The 23,950-nt window shown below is 42.2% G+C and overlaps 2 protein-coding genes across 3 annotated transcripts; one reads left to right on the top strand and one right to left on the bottom strand.

Annotated features, from left to right (window-relative positions):
* The first annotated feature begins 14,319 nt into the window (after positions 1-14,319).
* On the top strand, positions 14,320-15,403 carry LOC148106243 (interleukin-17F-like). Its single transcript, XM_087843734.1, has 3 exons — positions 14,320-14,350; positions 14,881-15,068; positions 15,160-15,403. Exons 1-3 carry the CDS (start codon positions 14,324-14,326, stop codon positions 15,401-15,403), a joined length of 459 nt encoding a protein of 152 aa, XP_087699860.1. The 5' UTR covers positions 14,320-14,323.
* A 584-nt stretch (positions 15,404-15,987) lies between these two features.
* LOC102789246 (stathmin-4-like) lies at positions 15,988-23,100 on the bottom strand. 2 transcript variants are annotated; one of them, XM_087837883.1, is made up of 7 exons: positions 23,024-23,100; positions 21,511-21,578; positions 21,334-21,429; positions 20,588-20,793; positions 19,942-20,106; positions 19,808-19,825; positions 15,988-17,517 (listed from the first exon to the last, which is right to left on the bottom strand). In XM_087837883.1, exons 2-7 carry the CDS (start codon positions 21,521-21,523, stop codon positions 17,509-17,511), a joined length of 507 nt encoding a protein of 168 aa, XP_087694009.1. In that variant the 5' UTR covers positions 21,524-21,578; positions 23,024-23,100; the 3' UTR covers positions 15,988-17,508. The 2 variants fall into 2 exon arrangements, with proteins under 2 accessions (XP_087694009.1, XP_087693955.1); XM_087837829.1 differs by lacking the exon at positions 15,988-17,517 and having other exon boundaries at positions 18,219-19,825.
* Between the last annotated feature and the right edge of the window lie 850 nt (positions 23,101-23,950).

The raw sequence follows: 23,950 nt of genomic DNA, 5'->3' as shown, positions 1-23,950 counted from the left end.
ATTTTGCACAGGTGATTTCTCTCAAAGCGCTCTCAAATGACTGTACAGTTGTGGCAGATGTTACTTGGTTGAAGTTGGTTGAATTGGCAGCCTAAATGGTAGCACTGAGGATAAAAAATACCACAGCATGATAATGATGACATGGGCGCAAACCTCCCTCGTTGCTTTGATGCTGGTTGTAGCCTAGAATGAGTTACTGTCAGCAGGCGTCTGAGGTCAAAGTGGCACCATCACTCCCCCAAACCTCAAACTGAAAAAGGTCAGTGTGCCCTTCAGCCGAATTCTCCTGACATACTTCTGTGCCACCGAGTAAATGAAATCATACAATTTAACACCCACACTCGCAGTAAGGCAGTGCAGCAACAGCCATGCTAACAATTCAGCTACTGTGCATCTGCAGGCATGACGGTAACTGGGCAGCTGACAGCTACTGACATCCACCAAATGACTTCAGAGCAGGTGGAGCTCCACAGGTCAGAATTTGAGAAGTAGCCTTCATGGCTCTAAAGAGGTTCTTCATCAGCATGGACAGCCATGGGTGCAAAGCATGGTCTGAGCTGAGGAAGCCGAGTTTTCATTTATGCTAAGATCTTAGACTCAAGTCAGTGACTCAGCTGTCTTAGTGTGTGGTGAGTTTATTAATCCACTCGAGTAACGTCAGATAATATCTCTCTAGCTTTGCGTGCCGTGCTGTCGAAGACACTGTTGGCGCGGTGAATCCCTCTCGCTGGCTGTAATCATCAGTTACTGATATGGTTTAAAGGTGACTCCTTATATCGGGGTTTCTGCTACAGTGGCCCACCAGTTCTGTCCAAACATTTCTTCCTGTTAAAAGGGAGTTTTTCCTTCCCACTGTGGCCAAGTGACTTCTCATAGGAGGTCATCTGATAGGAAGACGTGTTTTTCTGGTAGGAAATATTGCTATGTTTGTTTCCACATTATTACCTCTCAGCCATTTTCTACCGAAGGTCCATCCATCCGTTTTCTTCCACTTATCCGGGGCCGGGTCGCGGGGGCAGCAGCCCAAGCAGAGAAGCCCAGACCTCCCTCTCCCCAGCCACCTCCTCCAACTTATCCGGGGAAACACCAAGGTGTTCCCAGGCCAGCCAAGAGATATAATCTCTCCAGCGTGTCCTGGGTCTGCCCCGGGGCCCCGGACATGCCCGGAAAACCTCACCCAGGAGGCATCCTTGTCAGATGCCCGAACCACCTCAACTGGCTCCTTTCGATGTGGAGCAGCAGCGGCTCTACTCTGAGCCCCTCCCGAATGGACGAACTTCTCACCCTATCTCTAAGGGAGAGGCCCAAGGCTGTTGGTTGAAAAGAGGGAAAAAAAACTTGAGTGGTGTGGAAACATTATGGGTTTGTGGAGTCAGACGTGGATCAAGTAGACACAGTGTGGAAACTTTGCTACAGTGTCGTAGCTGCACCACAGAGCAACACTGCAAACTTCACTAAACATAGATGTTTACATTTTTCATTTATTTTTTATATTGCAAACATTTGCACTGTTATCAGTATTTGCACACTATTTTATATTATTTTTTGACAATCTTTAAAGTCATTATTCAACACATTGTTATTGTTAAATAAATATCGTCAAATGATCGAGATCTCAATTTCAGTGAAAATAATCGTGATTATCATTTTTGCCATAATCGAGCAGCCCTACTACAAGGTCATTAAGATAAGATGGGGCCTGATTATTTAAGACCTTGTATGTGAGGAGCAGGATTTTGAATTCTGGATTTAACAGGAAGCCAAAACAGGAGAAATATGCTCTCTCTTTCTAGTCCCTGTCAGGACTCTTGCTGCAGCATTTTGGATTAACTGAAGGCTTTTCAGGGAGTTTTTAGGACTTCCTGATAATAATGAATTACAGTCGTCCATTTAAGGAAGTGAATAAATACATTTATCAAGAACACAACAGTTTGTGAAGTTTGGAGAATTGGGTATACTGAAAAAAGTGTTGTTGTCAATAGAAAATTGTACTTAGTAGTCAGTATAATCTTTTAGTGATATAAGTTTGCATATTATAGAATACTGCATGATGACCCTTTTATGACTGTTGTTGGAATCAAGACTTGCTTTATAAATTCTTTCTCACAGTGATAATAGCTGAGCAAGCTGTTATCATTTCACTCCTGCCAGGAAGAGGGGAGCTGGATGCTCTTATCTTCAAGAAGAGGGGCCACGTCCTTCAGAATAACACACACACACACACACCTGAACCACTTTTATCTTCACTCCCTACATACTAACATTCCTCTGTTAATGAATAGACGTATTCACTGTTGTATTACTTTTGTATATAAATAAAGGCAAGTGCAGGAACAAAGCGCACATCACAGGGCCCCCACTCTGGTGTGAGCGTTCTGTGATCATGCCCTTGCAAGTAAAAACTGCAGCGTCTGTGTGTTTCTACCTTTAGATTCTTAGCTGAAGATGTGTCTTTAGAATAAATCTCTTGACAGTTGTTTAAGTCACGTTGGCAGCAACTTAAACAACTGAGTTAATTCAACACAACTTATTCATATTCAATAAACGTGTGAATTTTGTGTTGATAAAATGTGATTAAACATGTTTAGATGAAGTAAGTTGAGCTCTTTGAATATTATAATTTTCTCCAAATCGATTAAATACCTTTTTACCCCAGTACTACTTGGTCACTTAAATACTGCATGTTGTCTTCGTATTACATAATGTTCACTTATAAATACCAGTTAACCTAGCCCTAATAAATGCAACACTTTAAACTGTGGGAGGAAACCAGAGAGAACCCACTGCAAACTAACCAGACTGCGGACTTGAACCAACGACCTTCTTACTGTGATGTAACAATGCTAACCAATGCACCACTGAGCTGTCGATATAGACCTCACAAAAGTAGGAAAGCTATGATTACAAGGCTTGATGCAGAATTTTCTTTACATTTTTTTGTCCTGGACAGGTTAAACCACAATATATAGCAACAGCATACACGTGGTGTGCGTATGCTTTTCTGCTTCTTCTGACTCGTGAATTTCCTGTGATTTGAAAATCTTGTGTGATCTTATGAACTTCGTGCGTCCAGTCAAGTAACCTCTCTGACAGGATTGTTTCATGTCATCTCAACAAGAACAAATTAATCTGTTGAATTTCATTCAGACCTTAGATGATTTCACTACATTCACCATAGAAACATGAAATAATTTTGCAAACAAGTTAGGCTTTTGTAAATGTAACAACCACCTAATTTCCTTTTTTCAGTGATGGAATATGTATGTATGTATGTGTGTATGTATATATATATATATATACATACACACACATATATATTAGAGATGGCACGATACCACTTTTTTTTTTTTAATGTCCGATACCAATATGAATCTGATATAGTGTTTTTTAATCAATAAAACTGTTTTTTAAAAATATCTTGCTGCTTTTTGTATAAGTTCAAACTCAAGTTAAAAAAAACAACAACACTAAAGCTATTCTGTTATACCTGTATGCAAAAAATACACTGCACCCAAAATATTTCATAGTTCAGCAAAACTGATCAATCTAATAAACTTAAACCATCCTCCCTATTCTGGTATTTTAAAGAGTAAGCAACCTAACCAATAGGGCTTTAAAACTCCCAGCAAAAAAAAAAAAAAAATAGGGAACCACCCTCCACCTCATGATTCTTAATCAACGTAATCAACTTTAATTTGATGCAGTGTGAAAAAAATACACAGAAATAAATTATTTTTCAAGAATAATTAAATAGATTCAACATCTTTCTTCAACAGAACTGCAGACTGCGCAGATGGTTCCCAAAGGAAAAAGTACTATAGCTTACTAGGGTATATTAGACTTAACAGTTACTATATACAGTAACGGACTTCTATACATTTTACATCAGATTAAAACTTTGGGTGTAAGACTCTAATTATTTATTAAAAGCTCGACATTTTAAATGAGAACAAGAAAGAAAAGTATGTCTTTGTGCCCCCTTTTCCCTGTTCATGCCCTATCGGCCCCCCTGGCTAAACTTTGCTAGATCCGCCCCTGCACAGTTACGTCAGCTGCATAGAAAAAGATCCTGGTGTAGAAATAATATTAAATAAATTCTAACAACAGCTGATCAAGCTTAAACGTGCTGCTGTTGTTCAGCCGCTGGTTTCCTCTTTCTGGTGCAAAGTGGGACAAAAACAAAGAAGAGAGACGATCAGCTGATCATTGATCAGTTTCATGATTGAAGTAGCAACAGGAGAGAGAGAGAGAGAGAGAGAGAGAGGCAGTCGCTCCATATATCGGTTGTTAAGCTTAACGTGAAAATGCTTTACAAACATTCATAGATGAACTTACACACTTGCTTTACTTCTCTCTGGGAAAACTTCCTTGGAGATGAAATGCCGGATTGGTAGCGAGGCTACAAATACACACAGCCGCTCTATCACGTGACCACACTGCTCCAACGTGCTACGGTTATGAGCTGAGTTACGCCGTGTAGCAAGTTTTGTGAGGTGCTTTTTTGATATTTAATGGATTGGATTACATTTTTTATTTCTCTCCAATATCCGATCCAGTAATTTACGTCAGTATCGGACCGATACCGATATGTAATATCGGATTGGTCCATCTCTAATATGTATCTCTTATATATATGTATATATATATACATATATATACATATATATACATATATGTATATATATTATATATATAAAAAAAAAACAAAAAACACCCAGCACGCCCCTGCAGGCGGTTTATCCTTCAAGCTCGGGTCCTCTACCAGAGGCCTGGGAGCTTGAGGGTCCTGCGCAGTATCTTAGCTGTTCCCAGGACTGCGCTCTTCTGGACAGAGATCTCCGATGTTATTTCCGGGATCTGCTGGAGCCACTCGCCTAGCTTGGGAGTCACCGCACCTAGTGCTCCGATTACCACGGGGACCACCGATACCTTCACCCTCCACATCCTCTCGAGCTCTTCTCTGAGCCCTTGTTCAGAGCGCTTTTTAGATTTATTCACAGGCAGAAAAGTGTAAAACTCCACAGGATGATGTCACCATGTACATGTTGACCAGGTGTTTCTGTTTCGTCTCCTCACGTCACCGCGGTTTTGTTTTTCATGGTGCAGAAGTTGAATCTCAACACTAAAAGATGTTCAGGTTGATGATTATGCAAACAGATATGGATAAAGAGCTTTATCCATATATATACATATATGTATATATATATATATATATATATATATATATATATATATATATATATATATATATATATATACATATATGTATATGTGTACGTACATATATTAATGAGATGTTCAAGATTTCTAAATGATCAAATTTAATATTATTTGCTGAGATGGTGCTAATATATTCTTTCTGGGAACAAAAGCAATGATATTTGGTGAGTATAAAGTGAATGATGGGATACAAACACAGGTAGAAAATGAACAAACTAAAATAGTAAAGGAGACTAAATTATTAGGACTAATACGTGACAATTAAATCAGTTGTGTCCAAACTCAAGTGTTCAAAAGCTAGCTCTTATCACTTCAGCTAACCTCTCAATCATGAACAAAATGAAACAGGTTCTAGATTATAATTCTCTGTATTGTATTTAAGTGATTGTGTAGAGGTATGGGGAAATAAATATAAAAATATGACGAGGACTCTCCATTTACATGAACAAATTAGAGACTATTAGATAGATATGTCTACTAATTCATAGGAGATGTCAAAACGTTGTATGGTGGACGTAGAACACAGAGTTTTAACTTAATGTTTCACTTTCTCTGTGAAGGTAAAAAAAAAAAAGAGAGATTTTCCATTACAGAGAAAAAATGAGGGAAAATCTTACAGATCGTGGCTCAAGATTTGGGAGTTCGCCTTGTAATCGGAAGGTTGCCGGTTCGAGCCCCGGCTCGGACAGTCTCGGTCGTTGTGTCCTTGGGCAAGACACTTCACCTACCGCCTACTGGTGTTGGCCAGAAGGGCCAATGCAGATATGGCAGCCTCGCTTCTGTCAGTCTGCCCCAGGGCGGCTGTGGCTACAACTGTAGCTGCCTCCACCTGTGTGTGAATGGGTGGATGACTGGGTGTGTAAAGCGCTTTGGGGTCCCTAGGGGGGACTAGTAAAAGCGCTATACAAATACAGGCCATTTACCATATTCATGGATCCCAATCTAATGAAACCAGTGACATATTCTTAAAGTGTCAAATACAGAAAATCCACCAGTAAGAAACAGCTGTATGTAATCAGCCAATCAGAACAATGCATTTCATCTGTGTCTCGCATGGAAAGAGCTGCAGGTTTGAATGCATTCATAGTTCAGTTAGCCCCCATGTTTCAGTATTGTGAGTATGTTTCCTTTTTCCATATTAGGTTCTCACAGAAGCTCCTGTCGTGGCTCCACCCCCTGCAGTGACATCACAGCGGAGCTTCGTTTGTGGTCTACCCTGAGGTTTGAGCTGCGAGAATTTCTATCAGAGCTGTCAGCATATTTCCTTTGACCTGGTTTGACACAGGAAACCCGACAAAACGAGGATATATCTGATAAATAAATCCTTGATTGAACCACTTCAATACAATACTTAGAATTGAAGTGGTTCAATTCTAAGTATTGAACCACTGCTGGTTACTGGCAGGGCTGTCAGGAGTTTTCACACAGCCCAGGAGCTGTCGATCAAGTTTCAAGGTAACCTGTGCAGCCTCACCAGCGACACCTGCAAATGCGATGGATACAAGGGGATGCCTTAGCTGTAGCGTTGTCTTTGGTGAGATAAAAATGTCTGACCTGAGGGTGGCGCTAAAGGAGAGGACAGCCAGCCGTTATTGGCCTCCACGGCCAGAAACAAAGTAACAAAGTTACTTCATCCTGTAAAGGCTCAGTGGAAGGGAGCGATGTAACAGTAAAAACATTAGAAACTCTTATTTTCAAGGAAAAGAGACACCAGCCATACAATTTTTTGTCTATTAAAAATGTTATAAGTTGCATTTTATGTCTGTGAAGGTTCTCATTCATCCAGGTCATCGTAGTCTAAGGAGCTTGGAAAGAAAAGCGTCTGGACTTCTTTAAGTTGCAACTTGAAGAAGTCCAGACGCTTTTTTTTCCAAGCTCCTTTGACAACTTGCATTTTACTATTGTCATTTATTATAATATGTGGCACAAGAGCTGTACAGATTGAAAAAGACTTAAAAAGACTAGACTTAAGACACAATCATTTTATATCAAAAAACAGAATCTATGCAGTTTTATGCTTGAACTAAGATCTAAGGCAGCAGTAAAACGAAACCAGCGATCGAGACGTCGGATAATTGATTTTTTTCTTGTTCTTAATCTCAATGAGCTGTTGTAAACTACTGGAGGATAAATGCAGATAAACTGGCCTCTCTTTCCTCAAAGTAGTCACTGGAAGTAACCGAGGGGTCACAGGAACATTTAAAAGTGCTGCATCATCTGCATACAAGTTTATTTTTTCATCCAAATATTAAACAGGCTCAGCTTTGTAAACGTCATCGCAGAAAAACTGGGAGGTATTTTCAGACCTCGTAGTGTCTCTCACGTACACAGAACTTAAAGCCTAGCTTTAGCTATCTCGTTAGCTAGCTTTCCAACATAAATGGAACCAACCATGCACTCCTCCAAAAACCCAGCAGCCTGTTCTGGGCCGGAAAAGGGAGCGACAGCAGAGTTTTCCAGGAACGGGAGAAGTGTGACGAAACATCAAGGATTAAAAAACAGCATGAAAATCACAGACGGCTGCAAACTACACTTTTGTTTTTAAAACTTGATTTTCTTTCAAATCTTCATATGTTATAATTTTGCTCTTCTCTGCAGCTGGCTGATGGAGGAGCAGCCACAGACCAGCTGTACCACGTTATTTGGACACTGCCTCCATCTGCATAGAGACGGCCTGACCCACGCTCAGCCAATAAGAAGTTGAACACCTTCATCTTCATCTTCTTTGGGTAATTAGGTCTTTTTATACGTTGTTGTCATAGAAACAGGGCTTTGTGTTTAAACTTATTGTTTCACTTTTTATAGCATGTAACCCATAATAGTAAAATTTACTATGTAATATTGCTGTACGCAATATAATAAAGAACAGTTTCACATTTACACGCAAAACCTTAAAACAATTTACTTATACAGTAAAACTGAATTCAGCCGGCAGGTAGTTTCTGTGTTTTGTGAGGCAAACTTAATCAAATCAGTTTTAGCTCCTCAAATATGTTTTATATCAGTTTTATTTTATGTAAAAGGTCAACAGAAATATTACAGAGACAGAGAAATATACTTTTGGAAACTCAGTTTAAAGTTTTGGCATGTGCTTCATTTTTTGGTTGTAATCACAGTTCTTGCACTTACCGAAATACAATGAACCTTTCTTCATTTTCCTAAGTAGATATGTAATGACTAATTTGACAAAAAATAAAGACACATTGCACTTTGACTGTAGAGATCATAAGCTTAATTTCCAGGCAGGGAAAGAGGGAATGAATGAGCCATGAATGGGAACCCTAAGAGGCAGTTCTGAATGAATAAAACATTCCTGGATGTCACAAACTCTGTGGTTCCCCAAACCACAGCAGAGGCTCTGGTTAGCTCAGAAACCCCCCCTCCCGTCACTACTCTGACTTTGTTTCCAGTCACCGCAGCAGCTCGCTCGTCAAACACGCCACACTGCGAGGATCACGTCCATCGAAAACTCACCTACCTCATCTCTTTGTGCTGAAGAGATGAGGTAGGTGAGTCTGAATTACTGTGACCCAATTTTTAATTTCTTCTTGCTTTTGGTGAGAGTGGGAGGTAAACAGTTTGTGGAAACAGCCTAAGAAACAAAATATCACCGTATTGTGCTTATGAAATATCTGAACAAAAAAAAAGTGCATACGTGGCAAACTCAGGTTAATAAGCTGAGCTCTCACTGAGCTGACCTGGATGTTGTTCAGGCCCGGCTGTCAATCCTCCCTGTCCTCTCTCTACTGTCACAATAAAGATTAATGAACTTGTTTTTGTAGCAAAATAAAATTTGCTCTTCATTGTTCACATGAATTCTCTCCATCACGCTGAAGTAAATTAAAATGCATAAACTGCACGTCTTCGACCTTCACATAGTTCCTCCTGTTACGTAATCTTTGTAGAAAAAAGTGGATGTAAATAAAATTCACAGCAAAATGCTTGACAGGTGTGAGATCCTCTCGGTTTAATTGTGGTTAAAATGTGTTGACCTAACGTGAAAGTATTTCTAGATGATGGATGGTCCACTCTGAGGGAGAAGCTCTTCACCTTCCTCTGGATTATTGTCTGTTAGTGTAGCACTTTGTTGTACGTGTGGAGATGAGGACCAAAGCCAGAGGTGAACTTACAGTGAGCCATTTATTGACTGTTACAAAAATCTTGAGGTTCAGACAGAAAACAAACCTGAACCCTGGGCTGGAAACATCTGGAACAAGGTGAACAGACACTCTGACAAAGCACGAGGGGAGGCAGCGACTATATATTGTGTTTATACACCTCTCTGCATTTAATTATGAGTTATTATTAATAGCTCTCTTCCACAGGCGGTCTTTGTCCTGTCTTCCTCCCCTCACCCCAGCTTATCACAGCAGATGGCCCCGCCCCTCCCTGAGCCTGGTGCTGCTGGAGGTTTCTTCCTGTTAAAAGGGAGTTTTTCCTTCCCACTGTCGCCAAAGTGTTTGCTTGTAGGGAGCTGTCTAATTATTGGGGGTTCTGTGTACTATTGTAGGGTCTTTATCTTACAATATTATTGTTGTGATTTTGGTTATGGATAAAATTGAAGTAGATTGAAATGAATTGAATAAAGGCACAGGAAAGCAGTTTGGGGAAGTGGAGACAGCTGAAGAGAAAAAGAAGTAGCTGAACTAAATCACAGAAGATGAGACAACGAAAGCAAAGCTAAAAGCAAAACATGAGGAACGCTAACTTTCAAAGCAGGACACGAGATGATTAAGAACACAAACTCACAGGCATGAACTTCATACAGCAGACTTAACACAACACTGAAAGAGGAATTAAATGCCAGAACCACTCAGGATCAAGACCCAGACTAAATACACGAAGAGGGGAAAAATACATGAAACAATAGAAATACTGAATATTTCAATACATGAAACATGAAAGAGTAAAAAACTCAAAAACACTGAGTAAACTGACCAAGACCACAATAAACTGGACTGGCTCATTAGACATGCAGCTGATGGAGGGAGTTCTATCGGTGCAGCATTGCACTATCACTCAGTCACGTTCATTTATTCGTGAAAAGCCAAAATCTTGTTTGAGATTAAAATTCAAGGAGTTCTGAAGCCCCAATGAGATCGTAAAATTTTAGAATACAGTTCTTGGCTGCAGTGGTTATTATTATATTTACATGCTTCCAGCTCCCGTTTCTGCTCGATGACAGCTCGTACTTTTCCTTTTTCTCCCTCCCTCGCTCACAGACACATAACAGGCATGGCCGTCCATTCTCCCTTTATAAACGGTAACTGTAACAGAATACAGTTACTCATATTTTGTAGTTTAAATACGTAACGGCGGTACATGTATTCTGTTACTCCCCAACACTATTAGCAGCACTTGGTGAAGGTGGGGATGAAGAACTTTTAACAGGAAGAAACCTCTAGGCTTACTCACACAGATCAGCTCAATCAGTTGAATATCTTCTGTGGCAGTGATCATGAAGACAGAAAAAAATTGTTGCCTGTGGAAATATTTACACGTTTTTGTGAAATCGAACACATTGAAACCTGAACTCCGCTTCATTTAAAGAAAACAATGGTAGTGATGAGCATAAACCAGCTCCAACATAGTGGGGCGCTGCTCAACGCATACACATAAAAGCTGAAAAGAAAGAGGGGACGGATGCTAATTGATGTGCAAATTGTTTTTTATCACACGTTTCTATACGAGGCACTCGACACGGACACCGCAGAAAAGATGTGACACGACAAATCTGATTTAAATCTGATTTAAATCTGATTTAAATCAGATTTAAATCAGATTTAAATCCGACCCACAGACGTCGCTCGAGGGTCCTAATGAATTTTGGCCTCCTACGTGTTGTTTGGTGACGGAAAGTTGATATTGAAGGCAGACGATTTCAGAGCAGATGGAGGCTGAGTCGCCTACGCCTTTGATGAGTGCGAAGAGAAGCCGGTGCTCTTCATTAGCACGAGAGTTTATTTCTGTTATAAGATTGAATCCATGCAACAGCTGAAACATGAAGCCAGAGCACAAGTTTCTCTGATTCAGGCCAAATCCAAAAGTGACAGATCGCAAACGTCTGCAGGGAAGCTACGCTATCTATGCTGAGATCTTTTTCAGAAAACTTCCCACACAGCTTTTGAGACATAATGCTCACACTGGTGAAACAGCTGCTGTGAGACTTAAAGAGATCTTCTTCCATGCACTTTTAAAGGCAGTGCATGACAGACATGCACCTTCAGATAAATTGATGCACATTATATATTTGGCTCCTGATTTCCCAGCATCAGCTGTAATTATTACAAAGAGCACCTCCCCCAGAGGAATAAGGCCTGTCTAAATGGTGCAAACAGATAATATTAAATCCAGATAGCGTTGCATGGTAGCAGCATGTAGTTTATAGCTTAATTTTTAATTTTATTCATGTTGTGTTATTTCGAAAGAGGTGTGAGGTTGATTTTTAAATACGAGTTTCGAATGCGGTGACCCTTTTCTTACCTTAAATGGCGTGTGAACATTTCATTGACAGATGCAGAACAAAGTTAAGATGATAATGAGCATCCTGAGGCTGTGAAGTGATGCAGAAAGCAGAAAATTACTGATAAACATCAAGCTTTCAATCAAACCAGGTCACATACTGTAGGCTGCAAGAAAACAGAAGAAAACAGTGATGATGCTGCACTTTAGACCAGCCTGAGTCACAACACGACTGCAAATCAGGTCAGAGATTGAAGCGCGCTCGCATCCTGCGATCACGGCTGATGCTGCAGCTCTGGCAACGCAACAAAAGACACATCTCAAAACCCCGGCGGAGGTGAGGCGATAAGACGATTCACGGGGTCTCAGGATGAGGTGATGTCACGCTGGACTGTTGCATCAGTCATACTGGAACATTATGGAGGCTGTGATGTAACAAAGTGTGTCGGAGTGGGTTAACACTCAGATTTAACAATTAACCACTTCTCGCTTGTTAAAGCTGATTTGATACGTTTGATTTAAAGAAACAAAGACGACATGTTGAGCTTTCTAAACTGAAATGAAATCCCTCAAAGTGTCGGTTTTGTTAATATTTAAAAATCAAACTTTCGAGACATTAAAAACGGTGTTCCACAGGGTTCTGCTCTCGGTCCACTTCTCTTTTGTTTATGATCTGAGTATTTCAGAGACTGCTGGAATTTTCCTGCATAAGCTTCTCTACAATTTGCAGAGAGTCGTCCAAAAAAGGGCAAATATCCAGCGAGCAGCAGTTCTCTGAGTGAACATGCTTGTTGATGCCGGAGGAGAATAGCCACCCTGCTTTGAGCCAATGGGAAGGCAACAGCAACTCTGATAATCTCTCCTTAAAACTGAGATATAATAATAATAGATTGGATTTATATAGCGCTTTACAAGGCACCCAAAGCGCTTTACAATTCCACTATTCATTCACTCTCGCATTCACACACTGGTGGAGGCAGCTACAGGTGTAGCCACAGCTGCCCTGGGGCAGACTGACAGAAGCGAGGCTGCCATATCGCGCCATCGGCCCCTCACCAGTAGGCGGTAGGGTAAAGTGTCTCGCCCAAGGACACAACGACCAGGACTGAGAGCCCGGGGATCGAACCGGCGACCTTCCGGTTACAGATACGCTTCCCAACCCCCTGAGCCTCAGGGGGTTGCATAGGAGGGTCTCTGAAAGCACGACATGTCAATGTTGAAGCACCAGAAGACCACACTACGCTGCGGCAGAAACAAACCTTTGGAGTTTGGAGGAAACTAGCATCTTAGAAGATCTGCAGATCCTGACGTTGGGCCTCAAGGAACACGGGAAGGAATCATCTTCAGGTTCTTTATGAACCCAGATTGCTGACACAACATGAAATTTTAAAACTAAAGCCGACAGCTGTGAAGCCTCAAACTGCAGCTCGAGACTTTTTTAATTTGATTCCTTTGCATGAACACGAGTAGGACTCAAACTGGCCTGCAAAGTGTAAACCGAGCTTCTTTGTTGATAATGAAAACAAGAACATTCTCTGTAAATTTAGCTCCATGATGTCACAAACACAACACAGACGCCGTATTGTAACAAATATACAAATGTAAAGTAGCAAATAATCGAAAAAAGCCACTTCAAAGGAGTCACGTGTGATAACATTATCTACAATCACGATAAGGACTGTTGAAGGGCTGAATTTTGCTTGTTACCGCATTATATAAAACACGAAATGATCTTTCTGGGCTCTTTGATAGTAAAGATTGGCGACCGCAGATGATGGCTGATAAGCCGACTGCAGATGGACGATCTGAAACTCAGTTTAGAGATAAATGTAAAATATTTACTGAAGGAATCAGATGCTGACGATATATCAGGAGGAATAATGCCACTAAATGTACAGTATTTAGACAGTAACACGTGTTGCTTTGGGCTCTTTCACTGTAAATAATAAAGGATTATTTACTACATTAAACAATTGTGGCGTAGAGAACTGTGTGGGCGATTCAGGCTTTTAGCACAGAGCACCGAAAGTTCAGCTGTCTGGAAGCGTTTAAACAGATGCACTTTAATTTCATGAAGAATTATCATATCGTGTGCTAAGGTGAAGACCTGAGACGCCACAGGATGAGCTGACCTAAAAAAATCTGCATCAAATTTTCTGTGTGTGCCAAAAACTTTAACCTCGAGATCGAACGTGAAAGTGGGTCGACGTTCAAGCCTCGTCATGCATTCTGTGTGGTTTGGAGATGAAGATCAAAGAAGAGGGAGAGAGCAACCAAAAAGGTGACATCATGAGAGGAGGTGTCCTTCACCATAAAAATCTGAGCAGCTCCGAGTTGCAGTCACACAGAACACCACGAAACAAGAAGGAAGACGACACCATAGCCTGACGCTCCGCTTTCTGACAAGAGCCAGCAGAGCCTGAACCTCTAGCAGAGCCTGAACCTCCAGCAGAGCCTGAACCTCCAGCAGAGCCTGAACCTCCAGCAGAGCCCGAACCTCCAGCAGAGCCCGAGGAGCCTTCAACCCACAGAGCCCCAGGGTAAAAAAAAAAACACCCAATAACTTCTCGACCTGGAAAAAAACCCAAAAACGAAACAACCAGAACATCCGACCGAAGAACGAACAGAGAAGCCCGACAGCATGTTTTCAGCGACAAACAAAGTGACGGTAAGAAAACGCTCGCCTGTGTTAGCTGTTAGAGACGCCACTAAAAGCTTTATCGAAGCTCCAAATTAAATGATTACGTAGCTATACAACTTGCAAATGTTGAAATAGTTTCAGGGGGTTACTGATAACTTAACACAAGAAACTTCCACTCGTCACTCATGTAATGCAACAGTGCCACAAAAACAACAACTGGTCCCTTATTCTTTTCTTATTTTACATTTTATTCACTTAAAAAACGACATTGTCTGGAAGTCCTCTGTTACGTCATCATAAGAACAAGTTTTACAAACGTGTTGATTTTATGAAAAAATAATAATTCTGCCAAATGCCTCTTCCTGCTAAAATGACGTTCTTCCTCACCACAGTCTCCGGTCACTGCGGTTTTATTGCTGATATTGCAGGCTTACAATATAAAGTGTCATCTATAGATAACTCTGGATTTTGAAATTGTGTCTTGCAGTATCTCGTTGAAAACTGAGAAAAAGTTTATCACAGTGACGTTATCTAAAAATGTGGCTTCTCTTCCTCAGGCCGCCTGTGTCGTGGCAATAATGATGATGATGATCACAGAGGCTGCGGCCATGCCGAAGACAGGAAGGACACACAAGCATGGTGCAACGCTAGAAACAGTCTCTCTGCAGCTGGACGCCAAAACTCTGGAAACCCACAGACACACCAGGCTGCTGAACAACGCCTCCATCTCGCCATGGACGTACAAGTGAGTGACAAACTGCGGCATGGCCCTTTAATCACGGGGCGTACAGAGCTCTTTTAATCACCTTTTGTCCCCTCGCTTTCTCCATCCTCAGCGTCACCACCGACGACACTCTGTTCCCTCCCTTCCTGTCGGAGGCTCACTGCCTGCTGCAGGGCTGCCTGAACTCACAGGGCCAGGAAGACCGCAACCTGGAGTCCAGACCCATCATGCACCAGGTGCTGCTGCTGCGGCGCATCAGGCCAGAAGGGTCGGCGGACTACCACTACCGCCTGGAGTCCCGCCTCATCTCGGTGGGCTGCACCTGTGTCAAGCCTGTGGTCCGAATCCAGCAATGAGGACCAGCAAAACGGGCTCATGTACGGAAGACCGGGAATGTCGAGAGAAAACGAATCCATTGAGGATTTCATGAGAAATGATTTTCTCATCCAACATGAAATTAGGGGTCCATACATGTAAAATACAGAATTACCTGCATGTAAATCCGACAAAAGCGACAAAAATCTAATAATATCTAATTTAAATAATTATATCTGTCAGAGTACGTTTATTTAAATGAATGATGAGCAACAGACTGACTTCAGTTTGCTGTTTCATCTCAGTGACTTAGTGAAATGCTGCTTAGCGTTAAACCTGCCATCTTTTTGTTTTATATTTCCAGCGATTATTATTATTATTATTATTATTAATATTTAACAGCTCACATTTACTCCAGAAATAGAAAATGGGAGAAACTACACAACCAAACGCACACTGTAGCTGAGATTTAAAAGCAGAGATTTATTTCATATTCTTTCTGTTATTTATGGTTTAATTTAATTTTGTTTTATTTAAGTATTTTGTGCTCTTCAGTAGATATTTATTGACTCTTAATGTATTTATAATCCAGAATCTGACTCAATAAAAAAACCGAACAAAGTAGTAAAGTGTGACTGTTTTATTGTTGAATTTAAAATATAATGTGATTTCTGTACATTATCATCATCATATCATAATCCTTTACAATGATGTTGCAGTGATAAGCAGCTGTAAACACTGTACACACGTCGGTCCAGTCACTCATTCGATGCAGCAAACATCGCCGATGTCTCAGAAGCGTTGTGTCGCGTCCATTTCACACAGGAAAGACAAAGAGATGCGTAACTGGTGGGGAACAAACCTAAAGGCAGAGTTTGAAACAGGAAAACCTGCACTTCGGGTGGATTTGTCTTAATCTTTTGGTTGCGCTCACTCTTCCCGGCTAGCTCCGGCTCTTCCGGGGGGACACTGAGGTGTTTCCAAACATGCATCTAGGAAACGCCCATTAGGCATCCTGGTCAGATGCTCAACCACCTCAACTGCCTCTTTTTGGGGTGAGTCTACTCTGAGGTCCTCACCCCTCATCTCTATTGGTCACCACACTCCGCTCGGTGCAATCGGTGAGCGCAGGAGCGTAGACTGACTGACGGCTTTGCATCGACGCTCAGCTCTCTCTCATCATCACAACAGAACCTGGGAGTCAATCTCTCCTGCTCCATGCTTCCCTCACTAATGACAAATATCCAGAGACACCGAGTCTGAGCGATCCAAACCACATCGTCTGTGAAACAGCAAAGATGTGATGTCTCCTGCACAGCGCCTAGAACTTCTGCCTTTAAAAGTAGGAAAAGAGCGGGTGAAACGAGCTGCCCTGGAGGGCAGCGCTGTTTTGGTTTGGGGATTTTAGGGTGTGGTTTGACTTCCTGGGTGATTTCATTGTTGGTAATCTCACCTCTACGACTAAGTTCAGCTCTATTTTTGCTGATGTTTGTCTTAAATTGACCTCAGAAACACCAACTCGTCTTGGACTTTTTCAGTGATCTTGACTCTGATCCTAAAAGACAAAATGGATCTGCTTGCTGCTTATTTTATACCTACAGATGCCACTAGATGTCGCTAAAGAGCCACATGCAATGATTTAAACGATCCTGCAGATGGCGCTGTTTGATTGAGATCAGCTGTAAGTCCACGCATCCTTCATTTCAGTTAATTTTGACGTTCAAAGTCCCAGAGGAAGGTTTCCTTCTAGTCGTAGGGGATGGATCTGGTTCATGTTAGGCCCAATTCATGTTTGGTTGATAGGCACACACATTCACACACACATGAGCACATTGGCACCGTTGGCATGGAAACAAAGCACAGTAAAACCCCTTCAAACCATCTAATGACGACTGAATCTGCAGCGTCCGTCTCGTTATAAAGAGTTCGTCTTGTTAAAGAGAGTCCTGGTTGTACAGAGGAGTTGTTGTGCAGTCGGTCTTGCCCTCTGCCCTCCTCATCGTCTTCTTCTCTTACTCTTTTCAGAGCTACTTCCTGTCAGTCTCTGCGCCGGAGTAGCACCAGCATCCCGGCACATCAAATATCAGCTCATCAGCCCTCCAAAATGGCTTCCAAATAAGGTTCAGCTTGTGTTGTGATCAGGCCATCAAGACACCTGGGAGCGGAGAACAGGAGGTTGTTGTTACCACAAACACTCACATTTAAAAGAGGAGGAGGTGAAGATATTAAAAAGCTTAAAACCTGCAGGGATATGAGCTACAGGCTCTCACTAAACACATTTCTGTACCTCTGGCACCTTTTTCTGGTTTGGTCTAGAACAGGGGTCTCGAACTCCAGGCCTCGAGGGCCGGTGTCCTTCAGGTTTTAGATGTGTCCTTGATCCAACACAGCTGATTCAAATGGCTAAATTACCTCCTCAACATGTCTTGAAGTTCTCCAGAGGCTGGTAATGAACTAATCATTGATTCAGGGGTGAGATCTAAAACCTGCAGGACACCGGGCCTCGAGGCCTGGAGTTCGACACCCCTGGTCTAGAACCTTTTGATCCAGTAAAAGTGAATCTGCTTTATATCTGCAAATTGCAATTATTTTGTCAGTTTTGCTCTCTCCTCTTCACATCCTCCAGGTAACCTGTTACATGTGAATCTAAGGGTAGGCTTTGACTTTGGTTACTGTCCAAACACTCGTTCAGTGTTTAGAACAGTCTGGAAACATTGAAAAGCTTTCATGCCAAAATAACTGAACAAAGCTTTTTTTGAACGGTTACATCGTTGCTTTTTAGCACGTGACTCAAACAGAACCCAAATCAAACGCTGAACGAGTGATCGGTGACCCCGGTGGATGTTAAGAGATGAAATGTCACAGTCTCACTGTGGTTGGTCAAAAACGGCAGCTCTGACAATCACAATGAGAAACCTGTCTGAAAGTTGTTCTGCCGTTCTTCAGAGATCCAACAACTATTCAATTTCTATTCAATTTTATTTTTATAGCATCAAATCACAACAGCAGTCGCCTCAAGGCAAGGTAAAGACTCAATAGTAGCTATTAGATGGACTGCTATAACAGGGACCCCCTCATCGCTAACTCTATGCTATCAGAACTCCCCAAAAGTTCCTTTAAGCTTGTCTCTCTTATTCAGGCGGCTGTTATGTGGATCACAGCATTACACTGTTACCCACTGCAATCAGAAATAAGGCTAAGAGATCATTGTTTCAGTCTTAAAAAAGTTATTGTTGTAAAATAATTCATGGTTTTAGAGCCACCGCTTGTGTTTTAAAAGGTTTCACCTAAACCACAATATCCCAACAACGACCATCGGATATTCATGTTGCCTCAGGTTCTCTCTGAGCATCCCAAACCCAGCTCCTTCCCAACCCTGTGCTATTAGAAGGATTTTGACATTTCTAACTAAATAACCTCTACCTGTTAACCTGTCAGTAACTAATAGGTTACTTCTCCTCGTTACAGAACGTTCCTTCCTCGTGAACTGCGTCTGTCTGCATCACAGTGTTTCGATGAGTCTCAAGTTTGACGAGTTGTTTTCAGACTTTGAGTCTTGACTTTGATGTTTTGACTTGGACTCACCTTTGCCTTGTTAGAGTTTTTACTCAGACCAATCTTGGTCATGTTTTTCCATCCTTTAAGAGAATTTTTATCACCATGCTGCAGTTTTGGTAGCTTATAAACGTGAACTGTCAGTGACTTGGGCTACGTCCACACGTACCCGGGTATTTTTGAAAGCGCAGATTTTTCTATGCGTTTGCATCTTTCGTCCACACGTAAACGGCGTTTTCGGTCACTGAAAACGGAGATTTCTAAAAACTCCGGCCAGGGTGGATATTTTCGAAAACTCAGTTTTTGCATTTACGTGTGGACGAGAAAAACGGAGAAAACGCAGCGTCAAAGGTGTGCGCCTTTTTTGACGTCACACTGTGCGCCACGTTATTGTTTCGGTGAAATGAATTTCTACAACACTGTTACTGTTACTTGTTCTCTCTGCAGTGTTTAAATGCTTACATATACACACACAGTTACTGTCCCTCCAAACATACCACTCGGTTCTGCTTCTATGCCCCAGCTTTGTTTACTTTTTCCCACCGAGGCTTCTAGACTTCTGATTGGCCAACATTTCTGCACGGTTAGGAATATAGCGCCACCTGTTGCTTTGGCATGTTCCTAGCAGCGTTTTCCTTCATTTTTGCCTTTACGTGTGGACGGGATTATTTTTTTAAAATGAAAACAGAAAATCTCCGTTTTCAAAAATACCCGTGTACGTGTGGACGTAGCCTCGGTTTGACTGCATGTTTGCTACTGCAAACTGTGTTATTTGAGTCTATAGTGTTTCTGTGGTTGTTTTTCTCCCAGAAGAAGCAACAGAGATTAAAATAAAAACATTTTGTCTCACAGTTTCTACCCAGATTCCCTCTTTTTTCAGCCGTGCTCACCTCCACGCTGTGCTTGTCCTGAAAGACACAAACAGAAACCACACCGGCTCCTTTTAGTGATTTATTTCCAGAGTTCAGATTTTATTTTCAGTAAATGAAGGTAACAGCTCGCAGTGTAAAACCGCGGTCCTCACCTCCTCGTGGAGCCTCTCCTGTGAGGCGTTCAGGTGCATCTGCCGCTGCTCCATGTTGGCGGTGGCGCGATGCTCCTGACACTCTTTGGCCAAAGCTTTCTGAGCGACTTCCCGCTCGTGCTCCCTCCTCTCGGCCAGGTGCTTCAGCAGCTCCGCCTCCTGACACTAGAGCGAGTCAGAGGGAGGATTGTTACTGAGTTTCATCCCTTTACATGATGCTTCAATCTTGAAATGTATTTGTCTGAACAGACACGTAGAACAATTTGAAAGAACTTGTGGCGTTCCTCAGAGTTCGATTTTAGGGCCCCTAATTTTTGTAGTAACATCTGGATGGACTGCAATTTAAAACTGCACTGACTCTATGAGCCTCACATCTGTTTTTATTGACATTTCTCTTAAACTCTTTGAAGAATTTCCATAAATTGTGCATTTCATATCTGTTTGTTCTCCTTAGCTTGAACTGTACTAACTTGTTTATCCCAGTGAGACCAAATCAGGTCAACAAGAGGCAATACAAGCTAAACTGTTAAACATCAATAAATTAATGTTACATGCATTAAAAATATTTAAATGTTTTTAAATAAAACATCAAATTTATGACCTTAAACACTTTTAGCACACCTACTCCTTTGACACACATACACACCTTCCTCCTTTCCTGAGCAGCGTCCAGTTTCTTCTGGATCTCCGCCAGCGATGGTTTCTGGCGAGGCGGCGTCGTGGCCCTGAGCTCGGGGGCGCCGTCGAAGGTGGGTGGCTTCAGAATGACCTCGAAGGCCTGGCCACTCGCTCGCTTGCTCAGTTCGATCACCTCCATGTCCCGGATGTTGCAGAGGTTCAAGTCCACCACGCCTGCAGTTGCAGAGAGAGGATGAGGCGGTGAGATGAAGATAAGCCGTGGTTATTATGGTTTCGTTTGGCTGACTTCGTTGTTGAGATTTACGCTAAACTACTGTTTTGCATCTTCCTCGAACACGGACCGATTGAGCTCTGCAACTTTTAAAACACTGGTTTTCACAGGTGCTCCGACCACAACTCCCAGTGCATGAGATTCAGATTTTTACGACTCATTAATGGGCTGGTTGATAAACTGTACATCGCAAAATCTGATGATTTATTCAAGACTGGATATAAACGTGTTTCCATTCAGAGATAGCTCAGCCTCGAAAGGTTCAGCCTGCAGCTTTTTGGGTAAATATTTTGTGTTATTTACATTTCACATCATTCTCTGGTTTCATTTACTGGGATGACCAACCAAAAGCAGCCTCAGCATCGTCTTTCCTGCTGTAGCTCATAGACAGGTTGAGCCTGACTCTGTAGTCCTTTTTCAGTTTTTAGCAGGACACCATTACTTCCTGTCTTGTGGGACAAAGGTGACTTTGTGCTACTGACCTTCCTTCTTGTCGGCCGCCGGCTCTCTGGGCTCGGGAAGGATGCAGGAGCAGAAGAGAGACACCAGGGGGAGGTCTCGCATCTTCTCCCTGTAAGCTGGAACGTTCAGAGGGAAAAGATGTAAAGAAAAGCTGCAGACAGGACTGAGAGATAAAAGCCAAAAGAAAAGTCGTTTACCTGCTAGAGTCATCCTGATGCTGCTGCTGTTCTCAGTCAAAGACACTGTGGTGAGGTAGAGTCTGTTCCTGCAGAGAGACACGTCTGATCAGTGGAAGCAGATGAACAACAATGCGTCTCAGGCAGCAACGCAAACATCAAAACCTGCACGAGCCGCATCTTTGCTTTTGCTGTTTCACCCGCAGCTCGTCTGCCGTGATTCAGTGTCATTTTGTCTAAGAATATCTCCGCCGTCGATTCGATTTAAAGGTCAGCTTTTGCTCACGATGCAGCTTTTCTCGGCTCGTATGAGTCATTCACACGAAAAGATTCGACACCTGCCACCGATTTGCTTCGGGAGCTTAAAATAATCCACTCAGTGTGACGGATGAATCAGCAGCAGAGACACGAGGAGCAGCTCGGGCTTCGGCCTCCGAAGCGAAGCCGCCGTTGCAGAGAGGAACCCTCAGTGTGCCCCAGAAACAAAAACTCAGCAGCTTTTTCTGCTGTTCCCTCATCAGAGATCATTCAGATCACATGTGCAGGAACATCATCACTTTCTTCCGTGTAAGGCTTTACAGAGAGATTCTGCAGATCTGCAGTGTCTCGGATTCACACTGACCTCCACAGTTCTAAGAAATGTAAAGATTTAAAAGCCGATGTTCTCTGAAAAAGCAGATTATAACTGTATTTGTAGTTTTGTCTGCATCTGTTATGAAACCACAGCAAACACAATGTTATCTGAACTTTTTCCTGCAGATAAACTCCTGGTAAACACGATGTCACACAGTCGCTGCAGCAAATTACAAACTGCATGAAAATCATTTGAATTTCAAAGTCAACTCCATCTATTATCCAAGCCTGCTTTCGATTCATCTTTCACTACAAGTTCATCTTTTAAGCTATTTGATCGTTTCACGTCTGGAGCCCAGAAAATGAAGAAAATACCAACATTTATCTCCACAAACTGCATTTCTAATTCTAAACATAAGAAGGCAAAAAGATTCAGAGAGTAAACGGAGAAAAGCAGCAAAGCTCGACTTTGTAAATGAGGAGGAATATTTATGTTTACATTTGCTTTTTTCTGCAGAAACTGATTAAAAACGTGAATTTGTTGCAAAATTGAAATGCAAATGCAAACACAATGTCCTAACTTTGTGTGTGTGTGTGTGTGTCACTGCGTGCATCTGTGTGTGTGTGTGTGTGTGCATGCTCTCAGCGATGATGTCATTGTTGCCAGAAAGCGCATCGCCTTCTGCAGAGATGAAGGAGCTGAACTCAAACAGCAAACCGAACGAAACAAAAACTGAAGAAGAAAATGGAGAGAAAATACGCAGGAGAGGATGCACGAGAGCGAGGAAGAAGGAAGAGATGAAGAGAAACTGCAGAGGAACGAATGCATGAACAAAGAAACGAGTCACAGCCGAGAAATCTGCTTTTATCGCCTCATCTTTCTGCTCTGAGCTGCAGAAAACGTAAAAAATAATAATAGAAATAATCAGTGTGGGGGTGAACGAGTGGATCTGTCACTCACCCTGCAGCGATGCTCGCTCCAGCTCTTCTCTGTTCACACTGAAGATCTGCAGCTCAGCAGCATCAGCACCACCACACAGCAGCCCAATACATGACATCACCCACCAGCCCTCTGATTGGCCAGCAGGGATGCTGGGCTGTGATTGGTCCAGCAGGGCAGAGGAGGAGAAGGAGAGGAGGAGGAGGAGGTGGTGTTGGGTTATTTCAGAGGAAACCTCCTGACCAGTAACTGAAAGCTCTTCATCAGAATCAGGAGGACAAACTTTGTCACTTACTGAAAGAAAAATTAATGTTTTAAAGATGAAAAATCAACTGAAATTAAGCAGCGATCAACTTTCCCGGGATTTCATGTGTCAGCACCAACAAGGGCTTCATGGAAGCAGCAGCACAGTCTCGACAACAACAGAAACATTCAGGCGGTTTTAAAAAGATAAAATGCTTTTTTCTAAGAGGCTTCTAAAGATTTACAAATATGTAAAAGAAAAGATGTGAAACAAGCAAAAATATTAATGCTTTTAATGTGAAAGGGACATCCTCTGTCCACAGGAGCAGGACAGAGGTGAGCCTTCAATAAGATCTGTATCTGCATGTGCTGCATGCACCATGAGTCTACAGAGTTCTGCAAGGTCAAAGGTCATTTGATTCTAACTTAAACAGCTCTACCAAGTCAGAAGTACTTCTAATGAGGTCACGAGGCTCCGGCGGTGGGGGGGGGAAGGATGTTTTTATGACTCACCTGAGGGTTAAAGCAGGGTGGAGGAACTCCAGGCCTCGAGGGGCGGAGTCCTGCAGGTTCAGATGTGTCCTTGATCCAGCACAGCAGATTTAAAGGCTAAATCACCTCCTCAACATGTCATGAAGTTCTCCAGAGGCCTGGGAATGAGCTAATCATTAGATTCAGGGGCGTTGACCCAGGGTGAGATCTAAA

Source organism: Neolamprologus brichardi, chromosome 1 (genome assembly GCF_056152115.1).
Source record: "Neolamprologus brichardi isolate AB-2024 chromosome 1, ASM5615211v1, whole genome shotgun sequence".
Classification (NCBI taxonomy): Eukaryota; Metazoa; Chordata; class Actinopteri; order Cichliformes; family Cichlidae; genus Neolamprologus; species Neolamprologus brichardi.
This window is presented reverse-complemented; position numbering and strand designations above follow the sequence as displayed.